The sequence below is a fragment of the Eschrichtius robustus genome, chromosome X, assembly GCF_028021215.1.
Source record: "Eschrichtius robustus isolate mEscRob2 chromosome X, mEscRob2.pri, whole genome shotgun sequence".
Taxonomy (NCBI): Eukaryota; Metazoa; Chordata; class Mammalia; order Artiodactyla; family Eschrichtiidae; genus Eschrichtius; species Eschrichtius robustus.
The window spans coordinates 86030072-86050002 of NC_090845.1; the positions used below are offsets into that span (position 1 = coordinate 86030072).

The 19931-nt window shown below is 36.2% G+C and overlaps 1 protein-coding gene across 2 annotated transcripts in view; it reads left to right on the forward strand.

Annotated features, from left to right (window-relative positions):
* The window catches only part of DIAPH2 (diaphanous related formin 2), an 859779-nt gene that overhangs the window by 544326 nt on the left and 295522 nt on the right, over positions 1 to 19931 (forward strand). For both annotated transcript variants that reach the window (XM_068532463.1, XM_068532464.1), the window contains one exon: positions 12936 to 13060. In XM_068532463.1, the coding sequence (XP_068388564.1) occupies positions 12936 to 13060 (125 nt within the window). The remainder of the gene's footprint in view (positions 1 to 12935; positions 13061 to 19931) is intronic.

A 19931-nucleotide genomic window follows, 5' to 3' on the forward strand; every position in this document is an offset into this window, starting at 1 on the left:
GGAAGATGACAGATTTAAAACATCCTTTGTGCCTCTAAGGTAGTTCATTTCTTCAGGACCCGAGACGTAGCCAATGATTTTTGACGGGTAGGTGTTGCTTCATAGAATCTCCCTATACACTTAAAAAGGTTCTTTCCCTTCTTTGTTAACTATCAGATTCACCCTATGTCCCAATATTGTATCCCCTATAAAATGCAGAATGAACATGAGTGATATGGGGGTACCATTCAAAGTTAGGGAGTGTCTTTTCTTTTACAAAGAGGTTATTAAAACAAAATGCATTAAACAGTTAAGATCCTACTGTACATAAACTTTCATAAGATGATTTTTTTCAATTGATATGAAAGAAATCCCATGTATTCCAAAGTTTTTGTGAATTTCACATTATTGGCTATATAATTATCATTCATATCATTGTACTAAAGTTTTTACTTAATTATTCCCTTATCTCTGGTCATCTAGATTGTCATTTTTGTGCCACTTTAAATAAGACCATATGATTTTCTTTGGCCAAAAGCCTGGCTTCTCTTTCAGGCTTTTTTTTTTTTTTGAAGACAATTAACAACAACTAGTATTGCTGTGTCAAACGTTAGAATATTTATAAGCCACTTAACTCTAATTCTTTTCTTGGAAAGTTATGATTTTTTTTTCGGTTTACATTGTACGAGAGTTTCTGTAACTGTACCCTCAGCAGTACAAAGTGTAGTGTACACTTTAAAAATCATGTTTGCTAATTGGGTAAATGAGAAACATGGTGTCTCAGTTCAGACAAAATTTATTAAGCACTCACGGTATGGCAGGTACAGTGTTAAAAGCTGAGAATAGGAAAATATTTTTGATAGCCTCACTGTGCTTTCAAGGAACTAAAATTCTCTTGAGAGAAGTAGCCGTATAAACTATTAGAATGCAATGAAAAAACCTTAAAAGAATCAAAAGTACTATGGGAGCACTGAGAATGGGGTTACTACATCTAGAGATGTCATGAAAAACTCCATAGACGAGTTGACCTTGAGCAGAATGGGAATTCCAGAGAAAGAGAGTAGAGTGATGGTTACCAGGGTGGCGTGGGATAAATTGGGAGATATTAGTCAAAGGGTACAAACTTCTAGTTATTAGATTAAGAAGTTCTGGGGATCTATTATACAGCATAGTGACTATAATAATATTGTATCAGATACTTGAATGTTGCTAAGAGAGTAGATTTTAAATGTTCTCACCACAAAAAAGAAATGATAGTTATGTGACGGGATGGAGGTGTTAACTAAAGCTATGGTGGTGATAATTTTGCAGTATATAAATGTGTCAAATCAACACATCAGTATACTTAAACTTACACAATGCTATGGGTCAATTATATTTCAGTAAAGCTGGGAAGGAAAAACAAAAACAAACAATAAAATAAGAAGTAGTAACATTTGCTTTTATTCCCCCATTATGGAGGGCAAAATTTTTTTTTTAATCAAGTAAAAGGAAGCAAGTGCCTCTGGGGAGTGGGAAATAGGGGGCAGGAGACAGCAGGTGCTATTTTCGTAACCAGTTTTATAGAATGATTTGACTCTATAAATTATGTACATTTATAACTTTCATAAAAACAAAAACTATGCTTAAAACTTCCACAAAAAAATAATTAAAAGTTGCTTATATTCTTTAAAAAGAAGAAGAAGAATGGGAGTTCATTAGTCCAGGGTAGCAGAAAGATATTCCAGGCAGAGAAATGTGAACCAAGGGAGGGAGACGTGAAAGAGAAGTTGAGGATGGCAGTTCAGGAGCATTAAGTGTGGGAGAATGGCCTTAAATGAAAATGAGAGATGAGGGGATGGAAGTCATCTATGTAAAGGCCTTATACATATTGATCCTGTATGTGACGGGGAGCACAAAAAGAAATAACATCTTTCTAATTCTATAAGGTGCTAGTTTATATGATAAGAGCTCTGTCTACATCATTTCACTTTATCACTATGACAACCTTATGAGGTTAGAATTGTTTTCCCCATTTCACTGATGAAGAAACTAAGGTTCATAAAGGTGAAGTAACTTGCCCAGAATCGCATAGTAAGTAGTGGATAAAGAATTTGAAATAGGTGTGTCTGACTCCAAAGGCCATGCTTTTTTTCTCCACCATAGCATAGCACACCATTGGATTGCTGAAAGATTTTAAGCATTGTGGTGGCAAAATCAGGTTTTAGTTTTTAAAGAATAAGTCTGGCATAGTGTGGAACCAGATTTTATGACGCCATTGTTGACTAATTTGGAAGTGTGTTTCTAGGAGGACTATTTACTAGGATGTATTGTTCATTCGGATTCCAATCCCAGTTCCACTGACACTAGTCAGCACCTCCTAAGTGCTGGGCACTCCGCTACGTGTGTTTTACCACATTCTGTAAATTAATGTTAATTGTGGTTGAATACAGTATTTTAATACTGAAACATGTTTTTTAACGTTTGGCTAGTTTGAGCTACTAGAAAAACTGTTTTGGAAGAACATGTATGATGTTCAGGGCTAAATCTCTTTTGTCAGCAAGTATTACCAGCATGACATCTGGTTGTGTGTCATGGTTAGAATTTCCTGTGATCACAGCTTAAAAAATGTTATTCTGCAACTTTTAGCAGCCAACCATATTTAATACTGAAAATAGTAGCTTTGATTTTGGTGGGAAATTGATGGACCTACATAATGAATGTTAATTTCTAGTTGTCTGAGGTTGAAAGTAATGACCATTTGGGTGGAATTCTTATTTGAGTTTTCTTATCCATTACTGGCTCCATAGAAGACCTCCAAATCCTTTATAAGTTGGCAAAATAATTTCGGTAAAAGGACCATAATTGTTAAACATTTATTTTCAAATACTGAAGGATAGAGATTACAGTGGCAAATGTAACTCGCTGACTAACTGGAGGGACAGTGATGGACCTTTTGAAATTGATGGAAGGTGAAATTCATTTTAAAAATTTAGAAATAAAAATAAAGGGATAAATAAATAGATCCTTTAAAAAAAATAAAGGAGAGAAGGACTTTATCACGTCCAGGGCAGCAACAGAGTTACTGACTTGGGAACTAAAGCAGATGTGTGCAGTATCCCTTTCTACTCAGTACACTCAGGAGTGGTAATTATATTGTTCCACTCTGATTAAAATACAGGTAATCACTGATGTTGGCCTTTAAAAAAAAAAAGTTCACTGATAAGAAACTGCAATTAATTGCAATGACTATTCAAAGAAAAACAAGCAACAGTGAAAGCTAGAAATGTGTATACCCTAAACGAAGTTTGTAGAGCTACAAACAGGAAGAAGACATGCTTGCGGTGAATACCTCAAGTGGAGCTGGTGGGAAAGAGGGACCAAAGAAGGATGAAACCTACTTTGTCTTGTATTGGCTAAACCACCCTTAACCCTTCCACTTGTACCAGTGTTAATGTATCAATTATGTACACTATGAAGGAAAAACAATTGAGTCTTTCAGATTTCTCCTTCTTCTTTTAAGGAAATTTGGGCAGATATTCTCTTGACTCTGTGCTTTAAAGGCCTGCAGCTTTTAGATTTTGTGTACTCCCCCCCACCTCCAAATGCAGTTTGCTGTGTGGTTGTTATTAGCAACATTTGTTTCAAGAGAAGTATAACAGCAAGACTTTAGGGTGGGGAAGACAATAGGAATATCTGTGGTACCTATGAAAGTTCAGAGTAACTCACAGCAAAGTAGAGGAAAGAGGGAAAATAGGAATAAATTACAAGCATAGCCTAGAGGAAAATGACCTTACCCAACATCTAGAAATGTTTGTACTTGGAATGAGTCAAGGATGAGGAATTATTACCTAGACTTATATAGCCACAAAACTAACTGTACTAAATTATGTAATGAAACAATGTAACTGAAGTTGGATCTGTATACAAATGCCTCCCTATGTCGTGTATCCAGCTCAGACCTCTCTTCTGACCTCCAGATCTATATATCCAACCTCCTATTTTCAATCTCAACTTGGATGCTTCATACAATTGAAACTTGGTTGGTCCAAAGCTAAATAAACCCATGAATATTCCCCCCAAATCTCCCTCCTGATGTCTCCGTTTCCTTTGTTCATGCCAGAAACCCAGGAATCATTCTTAACAATCCCTTCTTCCTTACCGCTCACATTTTATTCACCCCAAGCCCAGTCAGCTCTGTGTCTAAATTACATACCACAGCCATCTTTGGTCACCCTAATCCAAGCCACCATCACCTCCTGTCTAGACCATAATCATTGTTCCTTAACTCTTCTCCCCTTTTCTATTCTTGACCCCCTCCCTCCATTTTCCACATAGCTGCCGGAGTTTAATCTTTTTTAAAATGTAATTTTCATCAGCCTCCCCTGCTTAAAGCCCTTCAGTGCATTCCCATTACTCTTAGGGTGAAACCTGAAGTCCTTATCATGGGCTAAAAGGCCCCACCTACCCCTCAAACCTCATTTCCTCTTTTAATCCATTGTTAGGTTATTAGGCAAAAACACTTAAGCTATAGTAGATTTATGAGATGATAACACCCAAATAAAGCCCCACTTTATTTATGGACTGATTTCAGTGGTGAGGAACTTAGAAAATCATTACAGTTATATCCTCTAATTTGTTTAGTTTGCATTGCCAATCTCTTATCTGGGGGCATATAGTAATCCTATTAGTATCCACAGTCAGTTAATGAAGAAGGAAAACGTAACTCAAACCTTACTATACCCTTCCCAAGCCTCTTTTATCTGACCTGTAGCTCTACTACCAAGCAGAGCTGCCAATTCGAGCAGCACTAATGTGGAAGGGACTCTGATGACTCCAGCATTATGACCTCAGCACTGACACTGACCTCATGACAACCTGCATTCAGTTTGGGTGAAAGTCGATGGCTTTGTATAAGTACATATCTGTGGACTTCACTCATTAGACTTGTTCCGGGAGAACCCAGGCAAGTGGAAGAATAACTTTGCCAAATCGTACAGTCCCAGTGATTTCCCTGATGAGTTCAGAAATACATTTCTTGGATAATTTGGCCATAGTCACAAAAATTACACTCAAGAAGGCTAACAGTCTTTTAATATAGCATTATAGCTTTGTTTTTTTAATCTATTTTTATTTATTTATTTTTGGCTGCATTGGGTCTTCGTTGCTGCGCACAGGCTTTCTCTAGTTGCGGTAAGCGGGGGCTACTCTTTGTTGTGGTGTGCGGGCTTCTCATTGCAGTGGCTTCTCTTGTTGCAGAGCACGGGCTCTAGGCGCGCAGGCTTCAGTAGCTGTGGCGAGTGGGCTCAGTAGTTGTGGCTTGTGGGCTCTAGAGCACAGGCTCAGTAGTTGCAGTGCATGGGCTTAGTTGCTCCACGGCATGTGGGATCTTCCCGGCCCAGGGCTCGAACCCGTGTCCTCTGCATTGGCAGGCGGATTCTTAACCACTGCGCCACCAGGGAAGCCCAGAATGCGGACTTCTTAGTTGCGGTATGCATGTGAGATCTAGTTCCCCGACCAGGGATCGAACCCGGGCCCCCTGCATTGGGAGCATGGAGTCTTACCCACTGGACCACCAGGGAAGTCCCACATTATAGCTTTATGATGACACTACCTACATGTATTTAATTCTTGCCAAATAACACATGGAAGAAAGTATTCAAATGGTTTATCAATCAATATAATCTTTTCGTACCTTATTAAGGATATAATGTACCAGGAGTAAGGGGGTTAGTGAAGTTGCCATTAAATGGTTCCTCAGATGAGAACATTTGTGAATGCCTTTTCGAGAAGCCGGTAGTTGTTTTGACGTGAAAAAAAAAAAAAACAGTGCTCATTTCTCACAGCTGGTTTATCAGAACTTTGGCAACATTGAATATAGTTGTTTTTCACATGTTTTTTCTTTGTGATTTTTTTCAGTAATTATTATAGCTCAAAACTAAATGCATACATAAACATAGACTCAAAATTCCAAATTTTACAAAGATGTAATTTCAGATTTTGTAGGTTTTTTTTCCTTTCTAGTCTTTAGTCAACAAGTCTACATTTTACATATTTTTCCATAATTTCACTGATTTAGTTTTAAGGTCTCCTGTTATAGGTAATATTAAGTAGCCTCCTTTCATAAGGGTCCTTTTTACCACTTGTGTTCTGATTACAAGCAAAAGAAGAATGCATTACATAGACTTGACAAGTGAAGACTTTAATATAGGATTGCCATAAAGGATTTATCAATATCTGAAGGTTCTGGCAAGCTTTTTTGCTAAGGAGAATACCATTCCAGCCACTTACATAAAATCTCCAAGGGAGGACAAGTCAGTATAGCCCAGCCTCAACTCAATAAAGACATGACTTGACCCATTAAAATTATTCCAGTTTGAGATGTGGGTGAGTGAGAGATCTTTTACTATAAGAAAAACAAATGAGCTTTAAAAAAGATTCTTCATAATGAGAACAAACTATTCCAACAAGACTACATCTAGCATTGCTTTATAGAAGCTTCGGCTTGCACCTGTACTTCCCAATCCTGGCCTTGAGCTAAGACTGTCAACAAGAGTAAGAGATTTTAGTTTGTTTTTTAGTCTTTGATTTAAAAATTCACACATACTATTTGCTGCAGGCAGAATAACAGTTGGAGAAGAGACAGCAGGTGAAAGAACTCGACGATTCACTGGCAGCTTGGCTGTCCAGTGCTAGTGGGTCGGTAGTCAGGCTACAGAATTTTGGGTTGCAAATCATGATTCAGAGGGTTTTAAACTTTTCTTCTCTCCTCCTTTACCCCGGCTATCCTTTCACCGTAACTTCCATAGTTATTAGCAAGGTTGTTTGTTTGTTTTGTCTTTTCTTTTTGTTAGAAGGCTCCACTTCTTTCTTTTTAAAAAATGCATTCAGACTGAGGATTACAGGCTGAGATCTCGTACAAATGTATGAACCCAGACAGTGAAATATACTTAGTGAAGTTTTTCTAGTTAAACATGTATATGGTTTATAAAGTAGTTTTCATGTTTTGTTATGGATGTTCCTCTGCTCTCAGCATCAGTTCAGGCCGTATTATGGATCCAATTGAGAAAAACTGCACCTTATACCCAAAGGCACATGTTCCAGGGGCAAGTGATGGATGGCTCTTGTGAGCACACATTGAGGACATACGTTTTTAAATTTCATTTAGTAAGGACTCTAGTTAAGTTGTGTTTTCTGTTAAGGTGACTTTTTAACAATTTTTTTTTCTCCTAAGAATGAGTCATTCTCTAACAGATTTTTTTTTTTTTAATTAGAGGAATTTCTTATTTGGGTGCCATTTATCACTTATTTTCTTTAAAGGCCTGAGAAGCCCACAGTGCTGGATGAGCCTTTGCTATTTTTATTGTATAAACATATTTGCTTCATTTCCATGTATAGCATTCATATAAAATGAAACTATTAACTTATAAATGTACTTGAGAAAGAATACAACTGTGCCTATTGTTTGGGCTGCTTGTAATGTCCTTTTCTTTTTTACATGTGCTTTCTGGATGAGTCACTTTAATGTTATGCCACTCGGCTGATAGTAATTCTTCAACTAAATATATTCAGTTAAAGAAAATTACAGGGTGCTTATAATCAGGTTGGGGCCTATTCACATACAGACTTGCAAGAGTAAATTGTTACCTGGCCTTTCTTAGAGCAAAGATGTTAAGAAGTGCTGGGTTACTTTGTCAATGGGTAAAATTAATAGAAATATTTAATTCAGAGAAAAAAATTCCTCAAGTTGCTGGAAAAGCTTTTATATTTACATAAAATTACACATTCTGCACATGGTCTAGAGAATGTCACCAGAGTACTGTGATTTTTTTTTTTTTTTCCTTAAATGCATATCAGTTCTCTTAGGTACTATGTAATTGAAGAGTCTTTCCATATAAAAATCTCACTTAAAATATTTTTCTTACACTTTACTTTTCTTCAAATTATGAATTGGAGCAAGTCTGTCATTTCAAATGTTTTGAATGACGATCAGGCCACTCTCATATATTTGCTTGAAGCCAGCAAAGAAGTACTATATGTATATTTTTCAACTGAAGTAAGCAGATAAATAAGATTCGTGGGGAAGGTTTCTCCCTACGTATAACTCGAGAGAGTGTACTGAGCTTAAAAGGTTATTTATGGAGTATAAGGAAGAAAGCTATAATAAAGAACCTGATAGCTATAATTTAATTTTTTAGTGTTATAATTCAGATTCAGTAATTCAGTAGCAGATGTAAAAAATGAAATTAGTGAAAAAAGTTAAAGTGCCACCAGACTGACTAGTCAGTCATTGAAAATGCTTGTAGTGGAAATTCACTCAGATAGAAAATGTTTGCCCTATCACTAAAGACTCCTTAATTTATATTAGTGAACTAATATAATGACAGGCACAAAAATAAACCCTGAGGTGGGGGCTATGCAGTAGACAAGCATTTCTAACCCACTCTGGGATTTAAATGTTCTTAGGAATCCAGCTGCCCTACATCTCCCTACCACCTCCAGTAAAAAAAAAAAAAAAAATATATATATATATATATAATATATAATATATATATTATATATATATATTTCTGTCTTTCTTTCTCTCCCTCTTTCACACACACACACACACACACACACACACACGCACACACCCTGAAGACATATTAGAAGAAATGTAGGCTAGGATCTAACTAGTTACATAATCGAATTGTCTCCTAACTCTTAAGATTGAAACAAGTGTATTCAAGGCAAATAATCAGGCAGGTAAACACATGTTAATTCTTTATCACACTTACAAAAAATCTCTTATGATTTAGACATGTCTAGAGAAGCAAAGTAACTAACTTGTAAATGTCTCCAGAGAAATACTACTGCGCAGATTTTAATTTCCAGAAATATTCTTTAAATTTGGAACTTGCTAGTATCTCTAACAAATTGGCTGTTCATTAGTGTAACTGTCACTGCCTCCCAGGCGTTAAGTTCCATGTACCCTGTAAAACCTACAAACAGAGAACCCAATCTAAGTTTAGTTCCCTTGATTAGAAAGAAGACCGATATTAAGTCAGGCCGCAGTGAGGTAGCAGGTAGGGAATGACTGCTTTTTTTGTTCAGATTACATCTAAACTGTTGTTTAGTTTTTGGTGGCACGTTTACAGTAGGAATTTGTCTGTTGGAAGGTAGAATATAGTGGGAAGGATAGTAGAATATGAAACGAATATTTATAGATTACCTATTATGTACTTGTTATAATGATAGAAACTTTATATTAATCAAATTATTTAACTTGAATGGCTACCATTTAAGGAAGGTATTATTATCTTTATTTTGCAAATTGGGAAATGAAGACCCAGAGAGGCTAAGCGACTGGCTCAAAGTAACCCAACTATTAGTGGATATGGTAGAGGTTAGAATCTAGGTCGACCCTGACTCCTGTCCCCAAGTATAGGTGACATACCCTTGTGCCAATGGGTACAGATTTTTAAAAAATTTTTTTAATTGAAGTATAGTTGATTTACAATATCGTGTTAGTTTCAGGTGTAGAGCACAGCGATTCAGTTACACACACACACACACACACACACACACACACACATATATATATATATATACTTTTTCAGGTTCTTTTCCTTTATAGGTTATTACAAGATACTGAGTATAGTTCCCTGTGCTATACAGTAGGTCCTTGTTGGTGATCTATTTTATATATAGTAGTGTGTATATGTTAATCCCAACCTTCTAATTTATCCATCCCCCCACCCCCTTTCCCAGATTTTATTTCAAGTTGTTGGCCTTCCAGAACTAGAGACACTGCTTTACATTTACAATTTCCTGACAAGACATCATTTAGCTCATACTATACCCCTTCTTGAGAGTAGTATATACCTCATAGAGTTTTTGTGAGAGTTAAATGAGTTAATACATAAAACTACTTAAAATAATATCTAGCACATAGTAAGTACTCAGTAAATGTTAGTTATTACTTAGGAGCGTAAGTAATGACTAACCCTCATACCTTAGGAGGACTAGTTGAAGGAACCGGGTGTTTGTAAGCTGGGCAGATTAGGAAGATGCAAGTGACACCTTTCCTGTAAAATAGGGAGTAGACTTGAGCAGTGTTGATTTAAGGCAAAATGAGGACGAATGGGTAAGAAGAGTTCAGGTAGGCTGGTTTCGATTATAAGCAAATAAAATTTTTCTAATTATATCAACTGTCAAAAACGAAGTAAGCCACTTAGGGATAGAGTGAAACCCCTGTTGTGGGTCTAGTTTATGCAACACCGTAGATTAACACCCCTTGAAATAGAATTCCACCAATGAGAGAATAAGAAATGAGAAGGAGCCAGCAGGTGAAATTCCCAGCCCCTTTAACCAACTCTTCCAAGTTGGAGTTACTTTATTTGTCTTACATGGAGACCAGGACTGACTACATGTTTAGGGGGACCTAGCGCAAAATGAAATTGCAGAGCCCCATTTAAAAAAATTACTAAGACTTTCAAAATGGTGACAACAAAGTGTTAAACAAAGTGCAGGGCACTTTTAATGCAGCCATAAGTTTGCATGTGGGCTAACATCCTTGGATTCTTACATCTCCAGTACTTTATTTTCTTTCGTTCATTCACAATGTTAATAAATTATTAGAGAGGGAGAATAGAGAAGCTGAAAAAAAGAAAAGGTGTCCCTTACTTCTCTTCTTTATCTCTGTTTCTCACTTTCCCCTTTGTTTAAGCATCTCCTTCAACTTCCTGCTTCCTTTTCATACTCACATAATAATTGATATGCTAACTTCCAATCACTTCACTTGTATCTAACTTCTACATGCACATCCAGTTGCAGAAGTGGGCAAACGTTTAAATCTGAATCAAAATTTCTTGAAATATACATATTCATTCAACAAACATTTATTGAGTATCATGTGTGATAAGTACTGAGGGAAAAGCCAAGTACTAGGTAGGGATCTTACCATTAAGTAGCGTGAGGTTTTATAGCAGAGACTCTATATACAAAAAACGAAAAAAAATTCTCACTTAAAGCAGAAGGTGGTATGTGGAAGATCACTTAAACAAATAGAAGTGTCTATAAATGGTAGAGAATTTGGGCTAGAGCTCTAGAGGGATTTACAGAGGACTAAGGATTTGACAGGTGAAATTGAGGAGGATAATGTCTAGAAAACGTTGTTTTATTCAAAATTCAACTTTAGGGTAAAAGCAATTTTAGTGGATTAAAAAGAATGTCTCGTTATTTGAGTTATCTAGACTTTTGTGTGCATAGCAACTTGATTAAGCTGTTACTCTGTTGAACAATCAGAAGAATCTTCATGATCACCCCCTTTTTTACTACTGGAATTACTATTGCTTTTAGCAGGAGGATTACTATTGTGACTTAAACCTTGCCTATGGGCACATTTTGTTTGTTGCAGAAAGTTGTCATGAGTTTATTTCTTCTGTGTAGCCTATATGACATAAACAACTTGTCAACTTCATATCTTCAGTTTTTCAGTCAAGCAAGTGGGAAAGGAGAAACCCCTTGAATAATTAGCAAGAATCTCCTGGAAAAACCCAAGTGAAAAAGTTCAGCTTTAAAGTCAGAGAGAATGGTTACCTCCACAGCAAACTCATCCTTTAAATAAAGCAAGCAATGATTGCTGAGCCATTAGCACATTTTTGGCAGGACAAAACTCTCTTCGACTTCTCCAATAAAGAATAATTTCCAAGCTTGTCAGATCTAAACAAATGGAACTAAATTGGACATAGCTATTTGAACTGACAGAGTAATAGGAAAAAAAAATTATTTGTCTTTAGTGTTGGTGTTTGATTTTCAGTCTCTTGAACTTCCAGGTATATTTAAGCAATTTCTCCTCATTGAGTTATAAAGGTGTACGTGTCAGCGTGATGAATTTGTATCAGAAGACTTCGGCTGAAATTTGCCAGGGGGTTGATTTTTGTCAGTCTCTTGAATTTTTCATTGTAATTCTGATATGCCTCTGAATGAGACTGAAATTTACTTTAAAAAAAAAGGATTGTAATATTATTCTATTTCTGTTTCATGGTCCTTTAATGAAAAGAACTGTGTTTCAGAGACCTGGATTTAAAAATCAATGTCACGGGCTACCTATCAAATTCTAATAGTTACCTTGCCTTTTCAACTAGAACCCTGCCAAATGCCATTGATATTGATAGAAGTGTCCTCATACATAATTGGCAGTCATAAAGTAATAGAGGATCTATAAAATAGTGTAAGCGTAAAAAAAAAGTACCTCTGTGAAAAGAAAGCATCGTGAGAGATCTGGAAAGTGTACACGTATTTAAGAGTAGTTTGAATACGATACTTAAAATTATTGGTTGTCAATGAGGAGAGAAAAAGAAAAGTGCGGAGAATGTTAGGGGTAATTAAAGCAACTAACGATAGTGTTTGAGGGCTCACTGAAGCTTTGTGGGTGTGTATGCACACACATGTTCGCTCTGGTTTGCTCTAAATTCTCTGTATGAACAGTTATTTATCATTTCTCTATGAGTATGAAAAGTGCTAAAGTCAGGAACTTTTACCATAGATATTGGTTTATAAAAAGCAAGATCTTTCAACAAGAGAAAAATATTTGATCCTTTTATGTAATTTAACTTTAAATCATTTATATAGCCAAGAACATGCGTTAATAAGATAGGATCTCTTTGAACCTTAGTTTCTCTTTAATCTTCAAATTAGATTTTAAAGAATGAAATATTAGGAATTCCATCAATAAATTTAAATAGAAATGGATTCATTGGAGCCAATGGCTGAATAAAATGATGACGTTGCCATATTAAACATGATGATTTGGTATATTATATTACACATTTTCACTTATTTCATGGAGAGTAGAATTTTTATGAGTAGTAATTCAGAAAAATGTGAGTTGATTTCATGGCACTATTCTCCACATTAAAAAAATACTTGAACTGATACTGTTTTCTTTTAGTTGTAAAAGAAATGTTCTAAACACTTTGCACGTTGTTCTTTAGTTTCAGCTCAAATTCTCAAGAGCAACCTTGCAGCAATGGAACAACACATTGTTCACCTGGAACGTGACATCAAGCAATTCCCCAAAATAGAAAATCAACGTGATAAGTTTGTGGAAAAGCTGACGATATCCTTTATTTATTTAAGCACTTTGTTTATTTGTTAGTTTCTGTGTGTGTGTCTGTCTGTCTGTCCATATACCTATTTACCTTGTGGTTAGTTCTAAACTTACCATTCTATTCACAGTTTGGATGAATTTGTATATAGGCTGTTTTTATATTACCAGCATAAATTTTAGTTCATGACGTTTTGAATCGTAGAGTAGGCAAGGGAACAATTATATAAGAAAAAATGCCATTTCTCAAAGACGAATTTCATTTGAAGGCCTACAAGATATGCAAGGTAAGTCTTTTGAGGCTTGATGTGACCTAAAACAAAACAAAGAGTCTCCTTATTGTTTAAAGGAAATGACCAACAGAAGAATTTTTTTGCTCAGAGGTTTTTTTTTCTTTTTTTCTTTTTGTGTGTGTGTGCAGGTATTTTCTGAGGCGATATGTGCATTTTCAAGGGCAATCAGAGGATAACTGGTATCAGTAGACTGAAAGGTTATGAAGAATAAAATGGATGCATGCATGGACGGATAGATTAATTGATCAGTGGATTATGTATTTAAGTAAATTGTAATAGCTATCTGTATAACGTTAGGCATTGCCTGCTACCTAAATGTTTTTAAATCCCTATTTTACATATAGTATATTCATATAAATTACAGAAATATATGAAAGGAAAACTTGAGAAATGATATTTAGCTTGAATTGTTTAATGTTAAATCTGGTGTCTAAAGATAAACTACATTAGAGCTGATTTTTTTTTTTTTTTTTTTTTCTATTTTGGTTTTCAAAAGTTAAAGCCATATCCTACTCTTCTGGGTTTAAATAAATATCTTGAACTGCAGACTTATTCACCATTTTATATCTCAAGAGGGAATAAATACTGTAAATTCTTTATCTGATAATAAGTAAATTCCTTCAACAACTATATGGCAGTCACCTTGTTTCAAGGTTAAATCTATTGCCTTTTTCTTCTCTGATATGCTTTCTTTCCTGCCCAACTTGGAAGTTATGGTCCTGAACTTGAATTACTTGAGAATGGCAATTTAGGTTTATGTGAAAAAAAATTTTTTTTTTTCTTTTCACTCTTTTGGTTCATGAATTAATACTGTATTTTGTGTGGTCCTTTAGTGATGGTGAGTAGTTATATAAATAGGAATATTGGGAACATAAGTTTGTGGGTGACTGGAGGCAGGAAATCCTCAAAAATAACCTTGGATTACATAACTGTCCACATCAGGATATTTAATGTGAAGATTTAACTTTGTTGCTGATTAGATTTTTCTTTCAAATTTGTTATATTGTCCTGTGGCTGGAAGCACCACCTACATTTTTCAACTTTTGATTTTGATTCTTGCCTCACATATTTGAATTTAATTCCTGATTCCCTTGTTCTTTTTAACATTTTCTGCTACAGTTGGCTTGCGGCCACACGACAGCATACAACATTGAGGGGTCTTTGTTGCTCATTTAGAAAAAGAAAAGTAATTTCAAACCCTCATGAACTTGGCCTGGACTCTATTTTATTTCTCTCTTTATGCAGGTAATTAAGCGCTTTAAAATGAAAATCCAGAGCCTTCTGTATCTGTAAGTTACAGATGAATGGTTATTCTTCATTTAAGTGACACTAAAGTGTGACTGTTTGTCCACAAGGGGATTGAAAACTGTATTAAAATGTATGGGGCTGTTACTTTGCGTATCATATTTAAAAAAGCAAAATAAAATACACAGCAATTTATTTTAGAGAAAAAGTTAGACTATTGTGTTGAGTTGGCTAAAAACTCCAAATTAATAAATTACAATGATAGAACTGTAGCTCAAATTATTCTTGCTTCGGAAGACTCTTTGGACACCCACTGAGAGATTGTATCTTCTAGAAAATGGCAAACAAGATGTTTAATCATCATATGTATATATGTTATATGAATTCTGGTGCCTTCTTAATATTTTTTCTACTCTTCTGGCAATTCCAAAAGAGAGGGATATTTTCTTGTGGGATACTTGATTCTGTTTTAAAATTAGAGCCCTGATCCTATTTCTAGTATAGGATTCTTTGTACTGGATGATCTTTCCAATGTTTCTGTCCCCTGCCAATAAATTCTTTTGCTTCAGGCACTGGCCTTTTAAATTGAATAACTATGGGCACAAGTATGGGGGTAGTTTCCCCTTGAAAGTAACCTTACCTACTTAAACAGTAATCTCTCTATAAGGACTGTGAGTTCAAAAACTGAATAGCAGTGCCACTCCTCTGGGCTTTCAGAAGGGCATCGGTGCTATAGTTAGCAGCAGTGGCATGATGGCCAAGGGCAAGTGAATGTGCAGGTTGAATCTTCACCAAATCTCCAGGTTGGGCTAAGTCCCATAGCATCCTGTGTTCACCCTTACTCTTTCACAGTATTGATTGAACTCATAATATGCTCGGCATTGACAGGCCATGGAAATACAACAGTGCACGAGATAGAAAATTTGACCACAAGTTGCTGACAGTCTGGCATTTACCTGCTTCTCTGTCTTGCTGGCCCAGTGGCCAAGATCAGGTCTAGTGTGTTAATTTCTATATGCCCATCCCAATGCACAGCACCTAGCAACATGAAGGCGCTCAGTAGGTGTATATTGAATCACAGAATATTATAGCTGTAGAGACAATGGAGATCATCTGGTCCAAGATCCTACTTTGACTTAACACATCAAAGGGGATATTGTTGAAAGAGTAGTAGGCTGTGCTTGTAGTTATAAAACTTTTCTTCATATAAATCTTCACAGGAACTTGAGTCACATTGAATCACCTTTTCAGAGCATGTAAAGTGTAGTCAGTTTTAGAAAAGATAATCCACACCTTTTAAAAGTAAATGTCAAAAAAATTAACCAAAAATAAGAGAATGATACCTCTCCTATGAATGGAGTGGCTATTTCCTGCCTCCTAAGCAAGAGTCAGTGGCTTTTGAATGAAGCTTGTCACCTCTGCTTCCCTTTCTCTACCCCAAATTGGTTGCTTGTTCCAACTCAAAAAAAAAAAAAATGGAAAGAGTAAAATAAGCAAGATTAATTTTGTAAGACCACAAAACAGGGAGAAATGGAGAAAATTCTCTCATAAATCATGGTAGAGAGGTTCTAGGATGAAAGGGGATGGTCTATAATGGATACAATAGCACCATACGTATTGAAACACACATGGTTCAAAACTCTGGATACCATGTGTGGGAATTTGCTATTATTCTGATTTTTTTAAAAAGCAAAGTTCTTTGTATTCTTCATGCCCGTATGCTCATCATAATAATATTGGAGAAGTTTTAAGTTCAATTGTTTGTACGGTGAATTCAAATAGAACCTATATTCCTTTTTTGGTAAGTTATAAAAATGATAATATTCACTCATTAGTTGAATGTTTACTATGTATCAGACACTGCCTAATTTTACATACTTGAGCTTTTAAAAAAATGGTCCTATTCATTAAATGAAGAGTATTTTCCATATCTGGTGATGAAATTGATCACAGTTGTCCCTTTGTCATTGTAGTGAGCTCAAATTGTCTCAGGATAACGACCCATAAAGTTATTTGTCATAGCCCCATTGTTTTAAATTCATTAATTTCGAGGGGTCATCTCTTTTTATCTTTTAAGGTTACCAGGAATTCTGTAGTCTCTGTCTGTGTTTGGCACCTATTGCAAAAATTGGTAGGGTGAGGTTCAGAACCGGATCCGGTTTCAAAGTTTTGAAAAATAACCCGTGCTAAGGAGGGGTGAGAGGTAGCACTGTGAGTGGTCTGCCTGCCAATCCTGAGGCTCATTCTTGTTTTTTGTTTTGTTTTGTTTTGTTTTGGCCACACCACGCGGCTTCTGGGATCCTAGTTCCTTGACCAGGAATTGAACCTGGGTCCTAGGCAGTGAAAATGAGGAGTCCTAACCACTGGACCACCAGGGAATTCCCTGAGGCTTGTTCTCATGGACTTGACATTATATGTGGATTCTGATTTTTTCAGCTTTTGTCTTTTGACCAATCATGTGACTATGAAACAGTTTTTCTTTCTTTCTTTTAAATCTAAGCATCACTTTTACTTACTGCTCCTTGCTTTTTCCAACGGGAAAAACCATTCTTAAAAGAGGGCTTCTTAGACTTTAGAATATGCGTTGTGGTCCATTCTTAACATCTTAAACTGTCTAAAAAACACGTTATCCACAGTGTTGACCTTACTGCTTATATCCTGTTGACAAATTTCTTACATTTACTTACATAGATTTTGTCAATGGCAGAGCTGTCTGTTGCCCCAAATCAGCTTAGCTTTTTGATTGACTGCTAGCTAAATCATTTCGCCAACTGGAGGGCAGGGAGGACTGAGCATCAGGGCCACCATTAACACATTGACAAAAGGAGCTGACAGAAAGTTAATGACATTAACACCCTGTAGCTAACTGTCAACACCTGGGAGTTTCTCATAGTGGGAGGGAGAGTCATTTGAAGTGGTTAAAAATCAAGTTCCGGAGGAAGCACATTGCCCTGACCAGACAATTCAGAACAGATTCGGGGTCTCTACTGCACTGCAATTACGTTGATTTTTCTCCCACTGTTCTTTATTAAGTGAATAATTTTTGAAAAGACGAAAAACTCACAGGGTTAGTGTTCAACCTCAGTAATATTAATCACCTTTGAGAACATGCCATATAAAAAAGAGACAAAACAAAACAAAAACCTCAAGAGCAAGGTTTTTTGTTTTTTGGGGTTTTTTTCTCTCTGGTATGAATGTACTAATCCAGGCTGTTTTCTAGCTCCTGAAAAATCGAGAGGTTTAGGTTAGACTGGAGGGAAGTTTAGTGGCTTGGACTCCCTCTCATTACCTTTAATTGCCTGCTGGTCTCAAACTCAGAAAATTAGGAAGTTCAAAGCAAAACATTTTTAAATGAGACTGCTCAGGGAGAGAGGGTCCAGGATTGAAGGAAGGAAGGGAGGGAGGAATGAAGGAAGGGAGGGAGGGAGGAGAAAGAAGGAAAGGAAAGGAATGGAAAGGAAAGGGAAGGAAGGAAGGAAGAAAAGAGACAGTGAGCATGGGAGCAGTAATAGAGAAAATGCATACATTGAAAAACAAATTGTTTTAGAAAATCACATGGGGGAAAATATTGCTTTTTTAAAAAAGGAAGATTGTTAGCATTCTTTGAAATATACACTCTTCATAATGGTATTGGAAGTTTTTTTTTTTTGGCCGCTGTGCATGCTTTGTAGCATCTTAGTTCCCCGACCAGGGATTGAACCCAGGCCCTCTGCAGTGAAAGCAAGTTTTATTTTTTTTTAACTTCCATTATTTGTGCATTGATTTGCAATAGAAGGTATGATCATCTATAATAATAAAAATAAAAATGATAATAAAATAGTAATAATAGCAACTGTTTAGTGAATGTCATGTGCCCGTCACAGTGCTAAGAATATATAGGTGTCTGTATAATCTCAAGTGATCTCCAATGCAATACTATAGGGGAAGTACTATGATTAACCCCATTTCAAATATGTGAGAATTAAGGCTATAGAGGTTCAAAGGTTCAAACACGTGTGTGAGATCATGTATGTTACAAGTCTGGTTAATGAGGGCCAGGATTCAAGTAAGTCTTGGTCCTTCAGACTCCAAGCCTTGTGCTTGTAACCATGGTGTCGTGCTGCCTCTAGGGTCAGAAAGCTTTGTAAATCTGAGATGAATTCCACAGTTGTTCACTGTGAAATTATGGGTTGCTTCAGAAGAAAAAAAATTTCTTTTTGAAAGGTTTGTAAACTAATTTAAAAATTAGCTGCTCATATCTTCCACAAAGTCTTCCTGAATCATAGCAATCAAAATTAATTTCCTTGTCCCCTGTCTTCTCATAACATTTTAATATTTTGATTATTGTACTGGCTGACTTGCCTGTACTCTGCTTATGTGCATGTGTGTTTTGAACACTGGGTTATAAAATCTTTTGAGATAGAGATCCTTATTCATCTTTGAGTACAACAAGCCTAGCACAACGCTTTATAGAAAGTTGTCCTTTCTTTTTTTTTAATTTTATTTATTTATTTATTTATTTATTTATTTATTTATTTATTTATTTATTTATTTATGGCTGTGTTGGGTCTTCGTTTCGTGCGAGGGCCACTCTCCATCGCGGTGCGGGGGGCCACTCTTCATCGCGGTGCGCGGGCCTCTCACCGTCGCGGCCTCCCTTGTTGCGGGGCACAGGCTCCAGACGCGCAGGCTCAGTAGTTGTGGCTCACGGGCGCAGTTGCTCCGCGGCATGTGGGATCTTCCCAGACCAGGGCTCGAACCCGTGTCCCCTGCATTGGCAGGCAGATTCTCAACCACTGCGTCACCAGGGAAGCCGGAAAGTTGTCTTAATAAATGTTTATTGAATATGTTAGAGGTCATTGCGTAATGATTAATGTTAAACAACATTCTGGCAAGTAAATAGAAAATATTAGCTTGTGATCCTGGCATAACTTCAGTTTGACAAAAGAAAGGGGTATAACATGTTTCCACTGTTATTCCTTTATATGTTTTGATTTTAAATGCAGGTATTAAGAATTATCTCTTTAGCTCTTAGAAATCGCATTCTAAGAAACTGTCTCAATGGAGCATATGTTTTTTCAGATCAGTCAGTTCAAAAATTTTTTATTTGAAGAGTCTTGCTTGTTTGAACTTCAGCCTGAAATTACCATGAGCTCCATTTTTCAAACTTTGTTTAGGGAATTGACGGACATTTGATGCATGATGCTAATGGTGAGAAAAGAACATACTGCTTGGTTAAAGGGTACATAAACGCTTCCAGGCCATTAGAGACTCATCTGAGAAATCATCTTTTTCAGAACATAAAATGGGACATAAGTCATCTGAAAGAGTTCATATACCCTCAACCTTACAAATTCTCATTCCTA